The 24878-nt window shown below is 39.9% G+C and overlaps 1 protein-coding gene across 1 annotated transcript in view; it reads right to left on the bottom strand.

Annotated features, from left to right (window-relative positions):
- The window catches only part of LOC125234961 (A disintegrin and metalloproteinase with thrombospondin motifs 16-like), a 115052-nt gene that overhangs the window by 20019 nt on the left and 70155 nt on the right, over window positions 1-24878 (bottom strand). Inside the window, exon 2 of the mRNA XM_048141382.1 lies at window positions 369-441. Within this exon, the coding sequence (XP_047997339.1) occupies window positions 369-441 (73 nt within the window). The remainder of the gene's footprint in view (window positions 1-368; window positions 442-24878) is intronic.

Genomic DNA, 24878 nt, shown 5'->3' with positions numbered 1-24878 from the left:
TTAAAATTTGGTACATAAACTACTAATTCATAATAGAACAAAGGGAACCATGTGGAGAAAGGATTAGTCATATTTATTTTTCTTCCATACAAATGTGGACCACCCTATTGGATATGCATCCTGAATATCTAAATTCCTAGGATTTGGCAGTAAATTGCTACTTCATAATAACGTTTAACTCGAAACTTTTGGGGTGGAAATGCAGTTAGTGCACAAGTTAAAAGTTATTATGTGTAATATTCATGAAAGTTTACTAGTAAATTACTATCTTCCAAGTTTTAGAAGTTTCTTGAATCACTGAGTCGAATTTCTTATGTTACGTGAACGTAATCTTTACATTGGCAGTTGACACTAAAAGGAAGTCTTACCATTGTGATTGGCACCAAATAGGAATATCTTCTCTGACTCTGTGAGATGTTCCAGCAGCTGCTGCGAGTGTTCCTGCAACAAAGAAAGAGTGGGTTTAATATCATCTTTTATTAAAGTGATTTGACCTAAAACATATACCTTTGCTTGTTGCCAATATTGCTGATAGGTATAGCGTCGAAATGTATATACTTTTTTTTGCCAATCAATTTTGTCGTTCCAAATGAAATCATGGTTCCAAAGCACATGCTTTACTACACATTCGTAAATGTTTCCTTAAACTAGCACATCTACAGGGTCAAAGTTGAATGTCAAACATAAAGGAATTCAAGTAATTTCCATAAAAATCTTATCAGATCCGCTTGCAGCCAAAACCCAAAGTTCCGTATATGTGTGAAGTCAAAGTTTTGGACTAATTAACCTTGCGTGTCTGATTACAAACGACTATTGTCTATGGCCGACCTCGGCATAAAGTTTTGACAAAGGCTCTCACGCTTGCCGTCTGAGCAATGAGATCGATAGATGATAGACTTTTTGTCTATTGTCGCGTCAGTGAGCGTGGTTATCGCGCGATAGCGGTAGAGAAAAAAGCAGTTTGGACACCTTTCGATAGTAGGTATACGTTTTTGATAAAGGTACAAAGTTTTGTCGAAGGCTCTCACGCCCGCCGTCTGCAATGAGATCAATAGGTGATATATTTCATTTCATTTCATTTCATTTATTTCTCACATATAAGCTAACAGTGTTTCACCAAAACGCTTACACGGTATACAATAAAAGACTAAGAGCTAAACAATTATAAATAACATGCAGGAGATATACAATTATACATTTAAAAAAATATCAAAATAAAAAATGTCAATAAAATTATCAAGAATCACTAAGTATTAAATAATATCAGGTACCAAATTTATACGTTATAAGTCAGGACAAAAATAACAATACAAGTACAACTACGCAGAATCAAGTACCGGCATGACAGCTTTTAAAAAACACCTAACCGGTCAGCAAATATGTCGGCATCCTGGACCTGCATTAATACCTCATTTATTAGCGAGACGGCCCGGGCGGACGGCGCATTCGCAGCACGCACAGTACGCGTGACAGAGGCTGCCAGTAGGCGTCTACGCCTTCGAGCAGGACGTGCACCACCCGAAACCGAATCTTCCCCAATGGGCAAAAACTGGGCAGAGGAACAGCCAGCCCTACGCGGCCCAACACACTGGGATTGTCGACCCTACCCCAGAACAGAGAATGGTAATGCGCTATGAGGAGCTTTTTACGCCTGAGTTCTAGAGAGTCAAGGCCAACCATCCCTAGGACGAATTGGGAAGGGTACAGAAAGGGATAGTATCCATAAACCTTTTTATAGGCAAACCTTGCAAATTTGCGCTGCACCCTTTCGAGCATAAGTGTATACTTCGCCTCGTGTGGGTCCCATACCATAGCTCCATACTCCAACCGACTCCGGACATAAGCATAGTACAGCGCCAACGATGGCCTGAGACCTGAAAATTGGGCAGATATTCTTAGGATAAATCCTAAAGTTTTGCACGCAGTTTTACAAGTCACCGTTATTTGCTCACGGAAATCAAGTTGAGTATCCATTATGAGCCCGAGATCCCGTATCTTACAAACTCTTTGCAGCTCACAGCCATGTAGGTGATAGGGATTAATGATAGGGTGTTTTGCCCTAGAGAAAGTGATCACTTTACATTTGGAGATGTTAAAGTGGAGGTGATTTTCTTCACTCCATGCCACAACTGCATCAATATCACTTTGCAATTGTTGACAGTCAGAATCACCTTTAATATCTAAAAATAATTTCAGATCGTCCGCAAACAATAAGCATTTGGCAGCACTAACGACCTTCGGCAAATCGTTGATCATAATTAAAAATTGTGTTGGGCCGAGAGTGCTACCTTGGCTTACTCCAGAATGCGTAAAATACGGCCTAGAGCAATAGCCTGCCAGCCTCACGAATTGACTCCGATTACTCAAGTAGTTTGCAAAGAAGCGCAACAATTTGGGAGAAAATCCTGCCATGGCAAACTTTTCAAGAAGGATGTCATTATCTACGACATCAAAAGCCTTCTTAAAATCAAAATAGGCAGCGTCCACCTGGCGTCGGCCATCCATCGCCATCGCGACATAGTCCACAAAGTTGCTAAGGTTAGTGGTAGTAGAGCGACCTTTGCGGAACCCATGCTGGTCATCGTCGAGCTGGGTGGATATCTGCCGAGTTATTTCACTGTCAAGGATTGTCTCAAATAACTTTCCAAAAACAGGCAGCACAGCAATCGGCCTATATCCCGTGACGTCCGAGCCTGAACCGCTTTTAGGCACTGGGGTAACCCTGGACCTTTTCCAGCATGCAGGGTAAGTCGCAGTTTGCAGGGAAAGGTTATAGATGTGCAGGAGTGGAACTTCCAGAGCCGATATGCAGTCCTTAGCCAGAAAAGGAGGAACCGCATCGGGCCCAACCGAAGAGCGAGGTTTCAGCTTTCGTGATGCTTTGTGCAGCTCCGAAGCACCTACACTGTCAATAGAGACACACATTGCATCGTTCTTGCTCTTATGTGCAGCCTTGACTGGATCCAGTTGTGGCTCCTCCGTCTGGAAAACACTGCAGAAATAACTGGCAAAAGCATCAGCGGCATCTTGCCCCGTTACTGTAATATCCTGGTAAGTATACATGTTAGATTGCAGTCGGTCATTCCGCTTGCTTTTGATGTGTTCCCAGAATTTTTTAGGATCGCGTGTGATGTCATGTTCAATTGTTTCCTTATAACGCTGATACTCTTTCTCTATTAAAAATTTTGCTCGTCCTCTGTAATATTTATAAAGTTCGCGGTTGTACATTGAACCGGTTTCTTTATATTTTTTAAAATGCGTAAATTTATTTCGGATGTTTTGTATTATTTCCTTAGTGTACCACTTAGGATAACAGTACTTACAATTATTACTTGGTAGCCACTGTTTCTTTATGGGGACAAAGTTGGAAAAACAAGTTTTTAACTTATCATAAAAAACATTACAAGCCAAGTCAACTTGTTTTTCCTGACATACTTCACTCCAGTCAATGTTAGCAATCGCTTCGTAAAGTGCTCTGAGATCAGATTTCCTAAAATCCCATTCTAATTCAGGTAAGGGGTTAAAACTTAATTGTCTTTCGACCGACTTCTCACGTCGATACAGCTTAACCGTGGCCGATAATGGGGGGTGGTATGCGTCAGGTGGCACCAGTGCACTGACGTCACCTGACACACCCACACGTTCAGGACACAAATCACTCAATACTAGGTCCAGAATACCTCCATATGAGTTACATATAGAGTTGTACTGACAAAACTTGGTAAATTCAATAAACATATCATATTGTCTTTTAACATTGGCACTGCAAGAGTTTAAATTAAAATCGCCAAAAATTAAAATATTTAAGTTAGGAAATTTACAAGGAATATCTTCCAAGCAATTTAAAGTTTGAATGTAAGGACTATCACTAATATTAGGGGGTAGATATATTACACAGCAAACAAATTTAATATCTTTCCATCTCACGATTGTCACTAACAGCTCCATATCGTCTGTGAGCCCGTCCACATTGGTAACTACTTGAACAGTGTAAGAGTCGCGGACCGCGAGCAGCACTCCTCCCCATCCCGCATCACCGCGGCGGTCCTTGCGCACCACAGTATAACCGGGAGGAAACAACTCTGCGTCATACACAGAACTAGTCAAAAATGTCTCAGTCAAGGCTATAATGTCAGACGGACACACAAGCAAATTTTGAAAAAATACTTCAGTTTTTGAACGTAGACCTCGAACGTTCTGATAATAGACTGAGATTGCTTTAGGTCGATGCTCGTTGTCCACTTTTGGTACGAAAGGTCTGCCGCCATGGTTTTACACATATATCTTTTGCCCAGTTTTCAGCTGCTAGCACTCGTTCAGCATACTTTGGCGATACACCTAACTTAAATGATGCATATTGTCCTCTAGCTTTTAGTTCGTTCACCATACAGTTGTCACCATCACAGAGTTTAATTAAATAGTCGCGCACCTGGTCGGCGGTCGTGCCTTGTTGGACATAGTACAAGTGTAAGTACTTAAGCCTCTGCGACGCCTCGAATGGACAGGTGGTACCCGGAGCAGCCGTGCCTCGCATAATTGACGAACGATTCAAATCACTACTGGGTTTGTCTATGTTTTCGTACCTTTGGATGGCTGCTTTAATTATTGGTTGTTCTACCTGTTTTTGTGTGACGTCTCTGGAGTTGTTGCTGTTGTTGTTGCTATCCTGTGACCGAGTCTCCGGGAGCGAAGTGCTGGTGGCAGCAGCGGCCGAGATATTGGCGGCCGTAGTAGTAGTGATGTCCGCCACAGTTGCGGGGGCAGGCATGGCGTTAGGTGCGGCGACAGATTGAGTAAGGGGTGCGGCTTCGTGCACAGTAACGGTAGCTTCTGCCGCGTGTGACGCGATGGAAGTGCCTGATGCTGCGGCGGCCCCAGATGCGGCGCCTGCGGGTGTGGCGGCTGCATGTGCTTTGGTTGTAGGAGTGGCAGCTACGGGTGTGGTGATGGGTTTGGCGTCAGCATGCGTGGTGGCTTCACTCACCAAAAATCTAGAGCCTCTAATCGTCTCTTCGAGCAAAGTTATCCTTTCCGATAGATGAGTTATTTTGTAAGTGAATAAGTTGACAAGGATTGTACTTTGTGCGGATATTGCTTTCTGCAATTCTTCACGTACAATATTTCGCAAGAACTCTGGCGACTCTAAAGACAGAGATCTATCTGGTGTTACGTTTTGCCTAGGCCTGCGGAGGGTGATGTTGTCAACGACCCGCGATTCATGCATTTCGGTTGAGACATCAACACCGATTGTGTCGTTTAGTAGTGATTCGTCGACGGACATAACAGTATTATTTAGTGTATTGAGCTGACTACGCACCGGAGTTCCGTCGTTGTTGTTGCGCCGAACTCTACTGCTACATACAGGACATATTAATGTATCTACTATGATTTCCTTATTTTCTTGGAAGTGTGCAGATGTAATGCCCAAGCAGTTATAATGGTATCCCAACTTACAAATACTGCAACAAAGCAAGTCCATTGAGTCAATGGGGTCATTGCAACCGTAGCAATTCATTGTCACTATTGCGTAAACCACAGATATACGAAAAAATAAAAAAATAAATAAAAAGAGTCCTCACTGAGAACGAGTTACGATTCACAAGTTTAAAGTCTCATCTGCCCTGCGTAATCTTTGCCGCTTGACGTAGCGCTTCTTTGTGTCGCTCGGTGACGTATGCGTTGCCGTTGATCACACAAAACTCTGCTTTACGCGCCGCGCCGAACCGCGGCTGTCGCTTGCGCGCATAGGCGCGGGCACAAGTACGAAGCTCGCGGGTAACCGAATAAACACAGATATTAGCACTTCTTTGGGTCTTGATAATAGCTTGTTTGATAATATTGCGGCAAAAACTGATACTGCACTATCTAACTTGCGCTATATTCCACTCGTTATTGATTTTTTAATGCGATCCGATATGTTTAACTAATTATTTACTTATTTTTACTTTTTTTTACTACTATATTTGTGATAGTCTTTTGTCTATTGTCACGTCAGTGAGCATGGTTATTGCGATAGCGGTAGAGAAAAAGACAATTTATAACACCTCTCGGTAGTATAAGTTTTTGACAAAGGCACGAAGTTTTTGTCAAAAAGGGTTAATGAGATCGATTAAATAGACTTTTTGTCTATTGTAACGTCTGAGTATTTATGATGGATATGGTTATCGGATGATAGCGGTAGAAAAGAGGCAGTTTTCAATATCGCTCGACGGTAAATAATTTAGACTAATGGCTCTCACGCTTGGCGTTTCATAAATGATATCGATAAGTGATAGACTTTTTGTCTATTGTCGCGTTTGTGGGTATGATGGACGTGGTTGTCGCGTGTTAGCGGTAGATCAAGTTTTTATTACTACTTAGCATATATTATTACGATCATACCATCCCATACATTAAAATGCGACCGCCTAAGAACGCGCATACACTTACACCACACACAGATGGCGCCACAAAAAAATGCCTTGTTGCCATTGATTATTTGTAGATTGGCGTTAAGTGTCACTTTAGAGCCATAAATCTATCTCAAAAGTGACACTTAATGCCATCTACAAGTATAATCGAAAGCTACAAGACATTTTTTGTGGCGCCATCTATGTGTGGTGTAAGTGTATGCGCGTTCTTAGGCGGTCGCATTTTAATGTATGGGATGGTATGATCTTCAATCTATGTTACTAGGTGCAAAATTTGTTGAGAGAGGAAGTATAAAAAAATACCTATCAAGGAGTTATAAATAGTCACGAATACCTACAAACTACATAGTACTCGCCATTTTGTTAATGTATTTTATTTCTACTGTGTTACTGATAACATGTAGACCTTCATTCGTAGATAGTCAGTTCATTTAATTTCAAAAAAGGCAATTGCTTTCTCAATCTTGAAAATACACTAATCTAACATATCGTGTTTTGAAGCTTATCTAATCTTTTAATTCGACAAACATAAATCATTATCAAGTATAATAAACAGATTACTTTAAGATACATTTCACTGTATTGGCGCTGCTAAAACTGCTGGTCATACTACGTAATTGTCTTCATTTTAACTTTTTCTTCAAATTTGTAAGTAACTTTCTAGAAAAGCTCTTAAAAAGCCATTAAGAGTAGATAATTGTGTCTACAGAAACTTATGTTTATTTCAAGTGGCGAAATGTGTTTTGGTGTCTGAAGTTGAAAAGTGTCTGCAGTTAGACGTTCATTACTTCTTATCTGATTGTGATTTTACAAAACTAGTGGTAGTTTAGAATTGATAACTTAAATGTCTGATTTACTAGCATAACTTGTTGCTTGTTATCTCGTCACGCTTTGACTGGTTATTCGTTTAAAATTAAAAGCAAATGTAAGCGACAAAATGGGACGTTTTAGTAGACTTCGACACAAATTGTAAAGACAATTTCTTCACAGATATGGTCCGTGGGTTTTTTTTCTGTCTGTAAAGATAGAGATTTTTTTAAAGTGTTATGTCGTGTCGACACATTCTTGGGTATTATGAAGTTCTAGATTTTAGATATCTGACAATACCTAGAATTAAGAACCACTCTCACGGGTCATCAACATCCCGCGTGCCAAATTACTCTAGTTTCGGTTAATTTCCGGCCCGATTAACGAGGAAAGTGCGTAATTGCCGTCTACGAGTTAATAACGAGTGGTGCAGCGCAAGTCGAGTATTCGATATAACCAGAATAGCGAGGCCTCGATATCTGTAGACTGCAGTTTCTTTTTAATAACAAGTGGCAAATAAGCCACTATTTATAGCGCTAGTGGCCTAGCGGTAAGAGCGTGCGACTTTCGATCCAGAGGTCGCGGGTTCGTACCCCGGCTCGCACCAATGAGTTTTTTGGAACTTGTGCGAAATGTCATTTGATATTTTCCAGTCGCTTTTCAGTGAAGGAAAACATTGTGAGGAAACCGGACTAATTCCAATAAGGCCCAGTTACCCTACGGGTTGAAAGGTCAGACGGCGGTCGCTTTCGTAAAACTAATGCCTACGCCAAATCTTGGGATTAGTTGTCAAAGCGGACCCCAGGCTGACATGAGCCGTGGAAAATGCCGGGATAACGCAAGGTGGATGATGATGGTGGCAAATAAGCCGAAGAAAAGGTGGATGGATTGTGTGAGACGATATGAAACGAATGCAAGTCAATAATGAGATGACTTCCGATAGCGCGGTATGGAAGAGAGCTTTTCTTGTAAGAGAAATTTTGATTCTGCCCAATGTGAGTGTGCACTCTGGGGCCCATTTCTCAAAAATGAAAGTTACAAGTTACAAGCGGAAGTCTCTTTCCAACTTGTCATGTTAGACATTGACAGCCACTTGTAAATTGTAACTTGTAGCTTCGCGAAATGGGCCCCAGTGGCCCGTTTCTCGAAAGGTACAAGCCTTGTATTACAAGTGCGCGAACTGTCAAGTCGTATGGGTTGTCATGGAAACACACTTGTAATACAAGGCTTGTACCTTTCGAGAAACGGGCCACTGGTCTTACAAATATGCTCGTACGTACTAGTTAGTACCTTAAGCTACATTTTGTTAGGTGGGCAAAAAGATTAGTAAGTACATAGACTAGTTAACATGATTCATATAATTATTATGTCAATGCACTTTAGAATTGGTCTACTACTACAATAAGCATAATAGGGATGACGACTACATAAAAAAATGGCATTTTGTTTAGTCTGTCAGTTAGATCATCCCAAAATACTGAACACATTTTTTAATTAATGAAAAAATACAAAGATATAGAGCATCAAAGTTCCGGAGTGGGGGCTTGTGACGTCACTTCTAAGTAAAAATTGTACCTAGGCGTGACGTCACGCGAAACTTCAACGCACTGTACCGCCGTAATTTTTCGTTTACGAGAATAAATAAAAAATACGTGTCTAAAATTCTTTGATAATCTAACTGACGGACTTATTAGTTTTTTGTAGTCGCCTTTACTGGGAACCTTAATCGATCAACTCTAACACTTCTTTCGGAACAACGCCCTGAACAATGAAAGTTTTGCACGCCGCCGACTCTTACGCAACGCTGGGATCTATGGCCAGAGATCTGTCAGAGATAAATCAGAGCTATGAATAATAAATATTAGGTAACAGTTTGAAAACAATTTACACTGGATTACTGGTTAATTTGTGTGTTATACAATATGAAAACTGCAATTAAGTGGAAATAATGATGACCAACTAATATCGTCATTTTTTTAGTATAGCTAGGTCAGACGTTTGACCACGATCACACCAGTGGCCCATTTCTCGTAGATGAAAGTTACAAGTTACAAGCGTCTCTTTTCAATTTGTCATATTAAACAGTGACTATCACTTGTAAATTGTAACTAATCAAGCGCGGATCCAGCTTCGTGCCCAGGGGGGGGGGGGTCACGTGGTAAAGGTCCAGGCCCCAGAGGGGGGGTCACGTGGTCTATTTGTATGGCCAACCTAGGCTCCAGGGGGGGGGTCATAACCCCCATGCCCCCTCCTGGATCCGCGCATGTGTAACTTGTAGCTTCGAGAAATGGGCTCCTGATTGTAAGTGATGATGCGGTCTACGGTGGAGCACGCTTACTTATGAGATACTATCAGCTGTAAAAGTGCATGGCGAATTTATCAGTGAATTCATTCTTAATTTTTCCATGCACTTGCAGTTCATAGTACCTATTTACTCTTGCTTTAAAGAGACTAGTATGTAAGGGTATTATAAGGGTGTTTGTATGGTTGTTTGCCGCCGTCGAAGTATACTATTAAAACAACTCGTTTGCCCCAATACCTTTTTGCATTATGGTTAATCTAAATCTAGGCTAACCTTAGCCCAAACCGACACCCGATGACCCGCGCTCACCTTGGCACCGGCTATTCACGATTGGTTCCGTAGCTCTGTACAGTCTACAGGAACTTAACCTAGTGACCTTAAAAACTATGTTTATGGGGTCAAATATGTATAAAACTTAGGGTTACCCAAACCTATAGACGCGGAATCGGTTCTATTAGCCGACCAAAAATCCGTCGTTGGTATGAGGACATATGTAACTCCGTATAGACAGCTACATTCTAAGAAAAAAACGTACCTCAGAACCATATAGAAAAAGGTACGGTGGCCTGGATGGCGTTACACCTTTGGTGGACGCTCGGCTAGATGGCGCTAATATTAATATTTGACATTTTAACACATATCAAGCTGAGAATATGGGCCAAATTGTCAAAACTGAGGTTTAAAAGTTTTAAGCTTGTGTCGAGAGATGGCGTCTATGCACTGTGATTAAATATTTTACTTTGACAGTAACTCACTATAATACTGGATCCTCTTTGTTAGTATGAAGACGCTCACTCGTCATCGTCGCAGAATTACAAAAACAGATTTTTCGAGAATAGGCTACTAGACTCGTATCTAATTTGGCACAATAAATGATTGCCTTCTGTAATATTTGACATAAGAAACCAATATTTAATGATTTTGGGTATTAAATGTGTACGATGACTACGTATTTTTAATTAAAAAACAATGTTCATAACTATTCCAAATTTCAAGTTGATAGCATAAGTAGTTCTGGAGATATTTAGAAATGTGACAGACGGGCAGACGGACAGAGTCGCACCATAAGGGTTCCTTTTGTACCTTTTTGGTACGGAACCCTAAAAAATGAGAAACAAAGTCGGATGTTAAATTGCATTTCTTCCTGGTTGAAGATTGTACATCAGCAATTCCCGAATAGTTTGTACATTTAGATCACGTCTCCGATTTTGATAAAAATTGGTAGCCTACCAAGTTTTATCAAAATCGGAGACGTGATCCAAATGTACAAACTATTCGGGAATTGCTCACATAATAATTAACATATCTAGTCATAAATTAACTTCTATCCTAGAAAAAAGAAACCACGGTCACATTTTAATCCATATACAAGACCGATCGATTGGCACAATCGCCATTAAATATATCGGAACTGTCGAGGTGCTTAAAAACATCTGAATAGGAAGGAGTGTACAAGCTTCTAATGGGTTGGCAACGCGCATGTGACACTCCTTCAGTTGCAGGCGTCCATAGGTTACGGTGACCGTTTTCCATCAGGTGGAACGTATGCTTGTTTGCCACAGACATAGTATTAAAAAAATGCACTAAATTGACAATTAGAGGCTTGTTCAGATATTTCTAAGAGCCGATTCATACCGACACATAGATTTTAGTTACTTTTTCAGTACAGATGGTGTTTTACGCACTAGTGCGAGAAGTGGTTCATTATATTATGTCAGGTCGAAACTTCGGAGGGCCATCTGTACTGAAAAACGTCGTACGATACACGTGCGAAAAGGAAATTCGTAACTCGTGTCGATTTAAAACACTCCCTTCGGTCGTGTTTTAATTTATCGCCACTCGTTTCGAACTTCCTTTTTTACGCACTTGTATCGTAATGTACTATTATTTATTAGAGACATTTTAATCTCACGGTAAACACAATCAATTGACAATCGACATCTTCCAATTATACATTAATCCCTAATTAGGTTTTAGAACGTAAGGGCCCATCCGCTGTTGACCCCCGTTCGCCTTGACTATTCAGTGCCCATTCACGATTGGTTCCGTGCCTCCGTGTATTCAGGGGAATTTGGGCACAAGGCTGCGCGCGCGCGCTTTAGGAATTGGGGCTTCCAGTCACGACAAAAGATGTCGTCGAATATTCGAAGATATTAAATCACATAGTATTATGATATTTTGTCCTTTAATACCAGCGGGTAAAAACGCATTTTATCCACTAGTGGGTTAAGTAATTTGACCTTGAGTAAAGTCAAATTAACTACTTTAAAATTGATAAAAGTAGGTAAATCTAGTAATAAAGATGATTTAACACCTGTGGAACTACTGAAAGCAGTGATAAACGCATTTTTTGCGTTGTAGTTTCCTCGCTATAGTGAGGGGAAAAGTTTTGTGTTATACTCGGGTGCAAATGTATTTTACTTCTCGTGTGTTAAAAAACTCGCAAGTTCAGGATTCTAATTATTCGATGGAGCCACTAAAAATACCTTATTGCCATCTATTATACTTGTAGATGGCGTTAAGTATCACTTTCGACATAGATTTATGACTCGAAAATGACCCTTAACGCCAATTTACAAGTAGTCGATGGCAACAAGGCATTTTTAGTGGCGCCATCTACTTTTTGCACGCCTTTAGGTGTTCTTTTAATGTATAAGATGGTATAATCTTCTTATATTTAATCTATGGTCGTCTTTCAGGACAATTAGTTTAATTTACAGGGTGTTACAAAGTCATGTCAAGTTGAGGTATTTTAAGTTCAAATGCGATTAAGGGTCACACGAAACGGCTGACATTTTCTGGCATGTGGAATACAGCCGAGTATCTATTATTACGAAATTTAGTCGGGATTTTAAATACATAGGTATCTTATTTTACCTTAAATCTGCGGGGGCCCTTACGGATACACATCGACCCATCGGGATCTTTTGTGCAATTACCCTCTACGATACTAAGATCCTTGCTATTTAGGAGCTTCTCGACCATCTCCACGTATCGGATGATGAGGCTCGTGGGTAGCTCTCTGTAGGCCTAGCACATAATGGCCGCGAGATAGATGACACGTATTCTTCTAACTGAATAATGACATAAGGATGGGTAGTCTATCTCGCGGCGACATACTCTCGCGACAATCATGTGCTAACCCTGCAGAAGTCCTTTGGCATCAGGCTACCTGCTCCGAAGTTCTTCATTCTTTGTCTGGCGAGGGCGTGACATTCACACATTAGACGTCTGAAATACATAGATAGGGATTTGAATATACAAAATGACTTGGTTTGAATTTAGTGAAGGTGTAGGTGCACTGGCACCTGTATAAAACAAAGTTGCCTACAAAAAGATCATGTTAAGATAAAAACATATTATTCCTAAAGTACAGTGTATCCATAATGTATAAATGCATGCATAATCAACAAAAACCTGGGAAATTACAAAGAGATATTCATAATGCACTTTACGAAGCGCAATGTAGAATCCACAGACCACCTCACACTGACTCCTTAGTATGCGTTCTTCAAATTACTAACGGCACACCTCGGACGCTGGCGATTAAAATATATGAAAGAGGCGCGTTCCTAGCACACAATCTAAGCTCGTGTAGGTGAACACGTACTATACTTGTATACGTGATGACAGGTTAACTGTTCGCGTTATTGACAGGCGGTAACTGTGCGGTTACCGAGAAGGGGTGGGCGGCACTTTCAGCGGGGAGCGGGAGTGGCCATACTGTATACTACACGAAAGTACTCTTTATTATATTGTGCCCACGGTCTGATCTGAAATTTTAGTAAAATTTTAACACATTGTGAGGAATGGAGACCTTCAACCAAACTAAAATTGAGCTCATGCAAAAATACAAGGGGAAATTCCAGGTTCGTAAGCCTAAGGTCGCAAAAGAAGTGCCTGAACCTCTGTTGCTATTGGTTCGTTGGGTAGACGACATTCGAAAGATTCCGGGTCACTTCCTTTTATTTATTTATTCAGAAACAAACAGTCATACAATACAATACAATACAATACAAATCCACTTTATTGCACAACCTCAGAAATGTACATAGGAACACACACATTACAATAAATTTTATTACAGAGGTAAACAACAGGCGGCCTTATTGCTAAAGAGCGATCTCTTCCAGGCAACCTTTGGTCATAATGAATTGAACAAATTAAAATTGCATAAAATAGATCTAATAAACAGTTCTATGAAATATTAATTATAAGCAAAACAGGTCCGTGTATAACTTACTACAAAATTCTCTTTTAAATTAACTGAGAAGATAAATATCTACTTGCAATATAAAAATCAGTGATTTATGGAGAAATTAAATTATGTATATAGTGCGTTTAAACAAAAAAAATAATCTAATCATAATTCTAAATAAGATTAGCTCAGGGCCGGACAGGTGTCTTACTGCAATGACGAATGAGGGCTCTCCCTTGGCTCAGCAATGGGCGATCAACGGCTGATGATGAGTGTTTCACCTAGTATGCAAGTGATCTATGGTCATGCAGACATCCGGCACTTTTGTCTGAGCACAATTATGTGCGTATGCGCTGGTGTGAGACCTAATTAAGGCTGCGTACACACCGACGTAATTCAAAACCTATTTTTTTTTTTATAAAAACGTATGGTTTATGTTTACAAGCTTTTTAATTTATTATTCGCACTACGCCGGTGGCAAACAAGCATCGCATTGTAGGCAAGTATGTAATTTTGTTTGTATGGTTCCAAAACATACAAATTAAAAACATCCCAAACCTGACTGTAGGTACCAACTAATTTTTGCTATCAATTAATAGTTATTTGTTTTAAACGGGGGTAAAGTTGTTGTTTAACTGCACGTGCCAAAATTGATACCCGAGCAAGCGAAAGATTTCAATATTGAACCGCGAGGGTAGTGGTTCTGAATGTGGAATCTTGAGCGTTGCGAGGATTTTAAGGCACGTTAAACAAATTTTGCCACCGAGTTTTACATCAGGTGTTAGAGGCGTCCTTAGATATAGAGACTGCTAACCATCAGGCCAATAGTATAAACAGTTTCAGAATTTGTTTTAATAACCTAACCACAAAATTTCAATTTTGAAAAAACCCCCGACCGCGTGTGTACCGATTTTCATGAAACATGGCTAAGAACACTCCCGACTAACTCAGCTTTCAAACAAAACAAACTAAATCTAAATCGGTTCATCCGTTCGGAAGCTACGATGCCACAGACAGACGCACACACACAGACAGACAGAGACACGTCAAACTTATAACACCCCGTCGTTTTTGCATCGGGTGTTAAAAGTGGAAGCGTAACTATGAATGTATGGCGGCGGCTTTGGTGTGACTTTTAATTATACTGCATTTTTTAAGTGTACTCGTCTGATATGCTACATAACCTCGTTGGGATAACCGCTTCTCATACAATGCAACCGTAATTTGCGCGCTAAATCTTAACGCGAAATCTTCAAGGGCGAAGCAATAAAAAATAAAGCTAATTGCTGGAAAATCTAGGACTTGATGACAGCAATAAAAACAGCACCTAAGTATTTAAGGTTTTTGTTGTATAACAAGTTCAAAAAATAGCCTAGAAGAAGAATAGGTATCGTTTATTGTTAATTAGAAATTATTACAATAGGTACATTTGTCAAGCCTCAAAGTAAGTACATAAAGCCTTTCTTTAAAGTTCTGATGGTCGTGTAACTGAGATCATCAAAAATTAACGTAAGAAGGTTTATTATTGACCTTGTCCTACAATCAACAAATCACATACAAATCGTTTTCGCCGTATGCAAATAAGAAAAACCCGCCTTATTACTCGATTCGAACTTTAAGATACGTCATATATTAGTTCTGGATACGATATTTCATATGTCAGTGTCAAAAATCAGGTTTCAAACAAAAACGTCCTTTTTGATACATTACATACGACCTCGGTCTCTTTAAGCGTAGAGTGAATAGGCTATTACTGAATCGGTGAGCTCCATCTTAGACTCTGTCTTCACTTCCCATCAGGTGTGACTAGGGTCAATCGCCGATCAGTCCATAATAATAAATAAAAAAAAAAAAAAAAAAAAAAAAAAAAAAAAAAACATAGGTAGATATCCGTGTGGTGACTGGTTAAGAATTTCACCACTCCCTTTTTTTCGTAGGTGCATGTTGTAGAAGTGAATTATGGGATATGGGTGTGGGCGATGGGCTAGCAATTTGTCACTGCAAACTGCAATACCATAATAAAAAAAAAAAAAAAAAAAAAAAACATAGGTAGATATCCGTGTGGTGACTGGTTAAGAATTTCACCACTCCCTTTTTTTCGTAGGTGCATGTTGTAGAAGTGAATTATGGGATATGGGTGTGGGCGATGGGCTAGCAATTTGTCACTGCAAACTGCAATACCATAATTTCGTTTTCTATCCCCTTTTATACCCCTTAGGGCCGGTTGCATCAAACCTGTCACCGTTAAAATGTTCTATTGTATGAGAGACATAATTTTATTGTATGGGAAGTTCCATAGTCGTCTGCTGCGTGACGATGATGTGTCTGTCAAATGTGGTTGATGCAACTGGCCCTTAATTGCAAAAAAAAAGAAAAGTATTTTATTTGCAAACACAAATCAAACAATTCATTCAATTGCTAAGAGTTGTACTGAAATTTCAGCAGTTTTTGCATTGCCAAACCCATCTTTGGAAGAAACAGGCGTGTATATGTGTACATATCCCATCTATGTCTTATCCAGAGCTAATATTTCACATATATTCAGCTTCGAATAGGGCCGTCAGAAATACATAATTGACCTCCTAAACAATTGTATGTTTTGTATCGACTATCTGTAAGCACGCTTGTTAGACTGCATTGTTTTCGTGTTTATCTCTAATTATATCGTCCTTGTGTTTTGTATGAACCATCTTTGATGAGGTTTTTGAAATTTTTTTGTGTTTAAGTTTTTTGGGGTGTCTAGATTTAACTACAGTCAGGTTGTAGACAGAAGCGTTACCGCCTGAGACGAATTAATAACCTATGTACGTCAAAGTTTTGCTCTATACCGGGTGCCCGGTAATTAATGGACAACCTTTTAACCACCAAGAGGGCACCTTATACTGGTCTAGAAAATCGACATTAAGGTCTAGTGAAAGTCGCCTGGTTTTCGAGATTTTCACGCTTTTTTAAATTTTAGGTAGTATTAAAATTTTAAAAAGTGTGAAAATCTCGAAAACCAGGCGACTTTTACTAAACCTTAAAGTCGATTTTCTGGACCAGTATTATAAGGTGCCCTCTTGGTGGTTAAAAGGTTGTCCATTAATTACCGGGCACCCTGTATACTTCTGACCAGAAATATTATGACTATCGTCAAGAGGGCGCTGTTATTCAGATGTATGGGGTGACAGTTCTGTAAAGTATGAAGATAATAGTTCTTATGAAATTCCGCAAGATGGCGCGTAGTCATATATTTCCGGTCGGGCTTTAATTCAGCAAATAGGCCATAAAGGCACTTTTCCACAAGTCAGACCTGAGCATTTCTTTTTTTTTTGCCACTTTTATGAAGTGTGATATTTTTGAAAAAAAAAAATGCTATATCTACTCAGAATTACTAGCTTTTTCAATCCTAGTAGTTAAAAAAATTGTCCCATACGATTATTTCTCATTTTTCGTACATTTTGTATGGGATAACAAAAGAGGAAAGTAACAGAAATGTATGGAAATTCTGGGACACTTTTTTTGTCTCCCAGTGAGATTGAAAGTAAGTACTCGTGATTCTGAGTACAATTGACCTAAAATTACCTAAAACAAACAATTTTTTTTTATTGGCAAAAAAAAAAAGAAATGCTCATCTAATCAGATATTAAGGTTAATAATATATTATAAACTGTGTCGCCGTCTGTCAACAATGTCTAAATTAATCTTCTAAACCAGACTGATAACATCACGTGCTAGACGTGATAGGAAATCTATACTAAACAAAATAAAATCTAGGCTATGTCAACATTTCAGTTCTGAAATCATGCGCGGATCCAGGAGGGGGGGGGTCATGGGGGTCATGACCCCCCCTCCCTGGAGCCTAGGTTGGCCATACAAATAGACCACGTGACCCCCCCTCTGGGGCCTGGGCCTTTACCACGTGACCACCCCTGGGCAAGAAGCTGGATCCGCGCTTGTCTGAAATTAGACGATGAGAGGAGATTAACGAAGAAAGTATATGAAAAAGGAGTGGAAGGGTCAGTTGGTAGTGGAAGACCTAGGCGAATCCGTGATCTCTGCCTACCCCTCTGGGAAACAGGCGTGATTGTATGTATGTATGTTGTCAAATACTTAGGTGCTTTAAAAACCATGAAAAGGTAGAACTATCTCGTACTATAAGAGCTTTGTATTCTTTGTAACCATAGCATCGCATGAAGCGCCTGGCATCCGTTGGCTCGTTGGGTGGACAACATTCGCAAAACTCCGCGTTGGCTACGGATGAGACTAGCCCGAGATCGGTATAACTGGCTTACACGAAGGGAGGCCTATGCTCAGCAGTAAATAAATAAATAAATAAATAAATATTGGGGACACCTTACACAGATCAACTTAGCCCCAAACTAAGCAAAGCTTGTACTATGGGTGCTAAGCGACGATATACATACTTAGATAGATAAATACATAGTTATATACATAGAAAACATCCATGACTCAGGAACAAATATCTGTGCTCATCACACAGATAAATGGCCTTACCGGGATTCGAACCTGGGACCGCGGCTCAGCAGGCAGGGTCACTACCGACTGAGCCAGACCGGTCATCAAACAGTGATTAAAGGCTAAAAGAATGATCCAAAAATCCATACTAATGTTATAAATGGGAAAGTGTATCTGTTTGTTTGTCCGTCTTTCACGGCAAAACGGAGCGACGAATTGTACTGTTTTTTTAAGTGAATATAGTTGAAGAGATGGAGAGTGACATAGACTACTTTTTGTCTCTTTCTAACGCGAGCGAAGCCGCGGGCAAAAGCTAGTATTGTATAAAACCAAAGACACATATAACTCCGTATAGTCAGATAAAGTCTAAGAAAAAAACGTACTTCAGTACCATACAGAAAAAGGTACGGTGGCCTAGATGGCATTACACCTTTGGGGTACGCTCAGCTAGATGGCGCTAATATTATTATTGGACATTTTAACACATATCAAGCTAAGAATATGGGCCAAATTGTCAAAACTGAGGTTCAAAAGTTTTAAGCCCGTATCAAGAGATGGCAGTCTATGCACTGTGATTACACATTTTACTTCGACAGTAACTCTCTATAATACTCGATCCTCTTTGATAAAACTTAGCAAATGATAAGTGACTGATGGTTTGGTGCAATCAATTTTCGGTCTAATTTATTAAGCTGTGTCGCCATCTGTCAACAATGTCTAAATTAATCTTCTAAACGAGATTGATAACATCTCGTGGTAGAAGCGATAGGAGATCTAGAGTAACGGGCTATGTCAACATTTCTGTTTGTTTTGCTAATTAGGATGGAAAAGTGACATTTTTGCTTCTTTTGCGAGAAGTATCTAAACTTAACAACTTACGGATATTTTTTACGCACTGATACATTTAGAATTTGGACATATTTGAACTCAAAATCATCAGTAATAAATGGCGGAAGTCACGCTAAAGAAAATGTTTCTTTATTTATAAAAACTGTTGCTATCCTGAATAAACAACAAAAAGAAACAACAAAAACTACAATAAAATACTATCCGTTTTATACGGGCTAGAAACTGATTTTTTGAAGTCGGTGCCAAGTTAAATAGTTACCATACAGTCACTTTGAACGGTCAAATTATTTAAGTCGGTTAAAATACCTGAAAAGAATAGCACAAACCCTCACATATACAAAATCTAATAGTCCATAATGAATGTAATTGTATCAAAGATATTTTTATCACCTAGACAACCTAAAAACAGACACAAATGCCATAAAGTCCCACGAAACTGGTAACCCAGTTCCCACTCGTGGCATACTAGTGCTTATTGCTAATTGCATAAGAATGTTTTTGCTAACTTTAATTAGAATTGTGCAAAATTGCACATGTGCTCGGGTTTATAGATATATTTGGAATAGATCGCGCAAATAAATTATAAATATGTTCCTGATGGTAAAGATATCATTCTGAAACAGTTAGAAGACACATAGGCGACAAAGCAAGCGTTAATAGTATTATAAATAGTCATTTAATTTTTTTATGATATCGCCTATTCTATTTTTTTTTCTGGTAAGTACAATTGTCATCTTAGCTGGCTATCTATCTAATTTCGTTCCCGAAAATTCCTAATAATTGTAATGAAAGCGGACATGCAAGAGAACAATCTTACGCCTGAGGATGCCGAATACCGTGGAAAGGGGACAAAATTGAGCATAAAAGCGAACCCTGGTGCTATATAGCCTCCTGGATCCCTGGCAATTTTTGTGCTTTTGAATTTAGAACTTTCTTTTATTCTTGTAAAAGTTCAAACCTTACGTACTCGTACGAGGACACCAGGACCCAGGACTCCCAGGAGGATAGGCCTGGAAAACGCTAGGTTGACGAAGAAGAAAAAATCTAATAAAACATTAATGATATAATGGTATTCGATTACACTTGGTAATTTCATAGTCCCAAATACCTGTGAATTTTGATGCTTGACCATAACAAACGAATTTTCCTTACATACTTCCGAGCTACGACTCGATTGTGTAAGAAATATAGAGAGGAAACGGCGGGCCCTCTCGTATCGACATGAAACCCGCAATGAAAACCGCATGAATCACAATGCGACATCTATTAAGATACTATGTCTGTGCTCAGTTGCCATAATTGTGCGTGCACATGCCAGAATTAATTCACGGCTTTAGACAAAGACACTGAGATAAGTAACCCACTTTGTGGTGTTTTACTTAGACATGTTGTTGTCTTTGCGAAATTAAGAGTTATTGAGAATGACGAAAAAATTATAGTACATAATTTACAGTTTTTAACCTCATTTTGTATATAAAAGTAAGATAATAAATGTATTTAAAAAAATGGCAATTTGTTTTTGTATCTAAACTCGCACTTTGCCAATAGAGGAAGGCCTATAAATTTTGTAATTAAAATACCTGGGTTAGTGGATGCGTAGCCGAATGGAACAAACGCTCACGAAACGCTCGTAGATATCTATCTCTTCTCTATCTAGCCCTCTAGCCCTTGCGTATTGGCGCGACAGAGCCAGACTACCTTTCGCGGCGTTTCGTTTTCGTTTCGCGTCGTAGAAATACCATTCGGCTACGAAGCCTGTTTTCGCCTATTTTTCTAAATTATCCCCATTTTTCTACTGACCTTTTTTATAGGTCTTATAGTTAGTAAACACGATGCGTGTAGAAAACGTTCTACTTCATTTTCAATAAATGTTTCACAGAATGAATGTACAGTGTACAAAGGTGGACATATAGAGCATCTCTTCCAGTCAAAAGGTCGTTGTGCCTGCTGAGTATAGAGTTACTGTCAAAGTAAAATGTGTAATCACAGTGCATAGACTGCCATCCCTTGACACAGGCTTAAAACTTTTGAACCTCAGTTTTGACAATTTGGTCCGGATATTCTTAGCTCGATATGTGTTAAAATGTCAAATATAGCGCCATCTAGCTGAGCGTACCCCAAAGGTGTAATGCCATCTAGGCCACCGTACCTTTTTCTGTATGGTACTGAGGTACGTTTTTTTCTTAGACTTTATCTGTCTATACGGAGTTATATATGTCAACGTATAGTATACGAGTATGTCCGTTGTATAAACATACTGTAAAAGGCTTCATTTCATAGTAAGAGTATCATTGACAACTTGTATAATAACTATATGAACGGAATGCGATAGAAAATACCGAGCGAGCCTTATTTTAACTAGATAAACCTGTGGTGATTATGGACAAGCTAGTTGCAGTCGAACCTGGGAAATAGACGATAGATAAGTCTGATTATAAGTAGCAAAACTTGTTGGTAAACCTCGGAAATGCCTAGACTTGGGATAATGAATAGGTTTGTAGTAATTTAAGGCATAGAATAAATATAAGAAGATCATACCGGCCTCCCATACATTAAAATGCGACCGCCTAAGAACGCGCATACACTGCACCACACATAGATGGCGACACAAAAAATGTCTTGTAGCTTTGATTATACTTGTAGATGGCGTTAAGTGTCACTTTTGACATAGATTTATGGCTCAAAAGTGACACTTAACGCCAATCTACAAATAATCGATGGCAATAAGGCATTTTTGTGGCGCCATCTATGTGTGGTGTAGTGTATCTTCTTATATTGAATGTATGTTTAAGGTGATGTAAGTATGTGCTGTTCGTGTTATATCACAGACTTAAGACATAGTTTAACGTTAAATATGTTTAACACGTGTACTGATAAATTTGAACGTTATACACATTACGGCTTTGCAATAAGATTTGCCATGATCCGTATGCGGGCACTTAGATAGCTTTAATATATATGTTAATATTCAACATATTGACAAATAAAGTTCATACGTATATTCGTGTATTTAGGTGTCCGTGCCTTCGCTTGAACCACTAATGAGATTAACACCTTCATAACTCGGCCCTAATCGAGTGAATTCCTCGACTAGTAGCGCCATCTGGCGCGCCAGTCAAGTACTAGTGTCGCCCGGTTACCAGCGCTCGGCTGCTTTTTCCTCAGTACGCTTTTGTAACTCGGCCGAGCAACACGTTTACAAAAGCAAGTCTTAAAAAGTTCGAGAAATTTAAAACATCGAAAAGATTATGATTACTTCTAACTTCGTGATATTCCGCTCGGTGCCTTTGGCCCAGCGACGAGACGCAGTGACCTCCTGTAGGCACCGTCATAAGTACGCGGATACATATGCCTCACTCACGTGAGACTGACATGGCGTCGTCCCGTGAGATGACAGACGTCGTCCCGTGAGACGACAGACGTCGTCCTGTGAGACGAGAGACGTCGTCCCATGAGACGACAGACGTCGTCCTGTGAGACGACAGACGTCGTCCCGTGAGACGAAAGATGTCGTCCCGTAAGACGATAGACGTTGTCCTGTGAGACGACAGACGTCGTCCTGTGAGACGACAGATGTCGTCCCGTGGGACGACAGGCGTCGTCCCGTGAGACGATATGACGTCGTCCAGTGAGATGACATGACGTAGTCCCGTGAGACGACAAGCGTCGTCCCGTTAGACGACATGGCGTCGTGCCGTGACACGACAGGCGTCGTCCAATGAGACGACATTGCATTGTCCCGCGAGACGACAGGGTTGTTCCTGTGTGGTGGCATAGAGACGATGAAGAAAATTGACAGCGATGGGACGCAGTGTAATCCTATGCACCGTCATAAAGAATATAAGGGACAAATGCCACGCTCACGTAAGACGAGACAGAGCGACGTCCCGTGAGACGACATAGGTTCGTCCCTTGAAAAGTCATAGCTTGACAGGACACAAGAGATTTCTTGAAACGACAGATGAGGTCCCATTAGATAACCTGGCCTATGAAAAGATAGGGCCCACGATCCGATAGGATAGGGCATCGCCTCGTGATATGACAAAGGAGATCATTCATTGTGCAGACATGATTCGTCATTAGAGACAACATGAGTAAAGTTGTGCTGTGCGAAAAAGTACACTGTCATATAAATTGACAAGCGTCGCCCCGTAAAAGATTAAACTTTGCAGCGACTTAGAATTTGGATTTCGTTGCCCTATGCGATGATTTACGACATCCTGTGAGAACCCATTGGGTTATTACATGCTATGCACTAATTCACCTTTCGTGTCATGAGACGAGCGTTATGATCACGAGGCAAAATGTTGTATTTGTACTCGAATCTCAATGAGATTATGTCGCTTTAACATCTACTTTGCGGTAATTAGCACAACTCTTAACTAAACATACTTTGTATAAGGTATTTTTAAACATATGTACTTCGTAGAAGGTCTTACAAATCAGAACCACAGCGTACGTGTTAACCTGAGACACACAATTACACAGTTTAGTCATTGTCTTATTAGACAAAAATCATCACGTGATGGGTTCCCATAAGTGGGGTCGTTTTAGACAGGTAAAGTGAACGACATCGGCGTTGTCTCAATTGCCTAATTAGCTAATACATAATCAGCGTGGTCACCTGACCAACAGATGAATGATTGTGAGGAATGTCCAAACTTTTCTCACTCGTGAATATCTGAACGGCCATAATGATGACGAATGTGTGATCCAATTACTGTAAAGCAACGCCGTTATTGCCAACCTAATTTGTCATGACAACTTTTAGAATGCTCGTCATGATAGAGGTTTATTAGCAGGTTTGACGTTGTGAAAATCCACTTCCACATCTAAAAACGTGTGGGTGGAGCTTCGGTAGCAATTAACTAGCACTTTGTTGCCAGATACTAAGCGAATTAAGAAATATACATAATAGTGATGCTAAACGGAATGAAAAACCACTTTATATTACAAAGCCCTTCTTGCCCAATCAGTAAGGGAGAGGGGGCGGCGAAGATACCAATGGGAAAAAGAAAATCCATTAATTTATGCCACTGTTTTATGCTATTCCTAGAGTGCAGATTCTTTTAAATGAATGATTAGAGCTCTAGTCTCATCAACTCACGGGCGTCAATAATTGACGCATGGTCTTGGGTCTTGATACGGACTTTAGAAATGCAGAAGAACCACTCAGGTACTTAGCAAATGTTGACTATTAGCTACAAAATAACTTACCGCAAAGGAAAATTCTTGTACTAGGCTCATTACTCTGTGAAACCTGGATATTCGTCTGTATTTCAGCAAACTTATAGCTGTCCGGCTGAAACATCCAGTCGGGCTAATGGCGGATAATGTTCCAGTATATGTTGTTCAGTTCAGTATACCGAACTGACAAAAGTATTACTTCTGTAACAATCGACCCAGTAGAGACTTCTGAACCAATTTATTTAGAAATAAAAAGCTACAGCTCGGAAAGTTTCCTAAGTACGATATATACATATGTTCGGTGTACTCCTCAATGTAAGATCTTCTTATGAAGAATGAAGAACTCCAGGATAGTACTATTTTTCTTTTAATTAACTTAATAACTAGGTACAAGTAGTTTAGGTATTTTAATGAATCTATACAGATATATGTGTAGCCGCTTCGGCTGTAAGGTGCAGTCTAATGTAGGTACGCGGCGCGGGGACCGTGACGTATGTGTGTGACGTCATGTGTCGTCAACCGGTCTTCGTACGAGTACTTGGGTAAACGCATATATGTTGTGTTGTGTGAACATCCTCCCGCCTCTTAAAGCTTGGCTTTAAGCTTGGTCGTCATCAAGGAAGGGGCATATCCTGTTGATGGCTCGTCGAATCGTGCCCTTCGCGGT

The sequence above is a fragment of the Leguminivora glycinivorella genome, chromosome 16 (assembly GCF_023078275.1).
Source record: "Leguminivora glycinivorella isolate SPB_JAAS2020 chromosome 16, LegGlyc_1.1, whole genome shotgun sequence".
Lineage (NCBI taxonomy): Eukaryota > Metazoa > Arthropoda > Insecta > Lepidoptera > Tortricidae > Leguminivora > Leguminivora glycinivorella.
The sequence above is the reverse complement of the archived record's forward strand: the minus strand, read 5'-3'. Positions and strand labels throughout refer to the sequence as shown.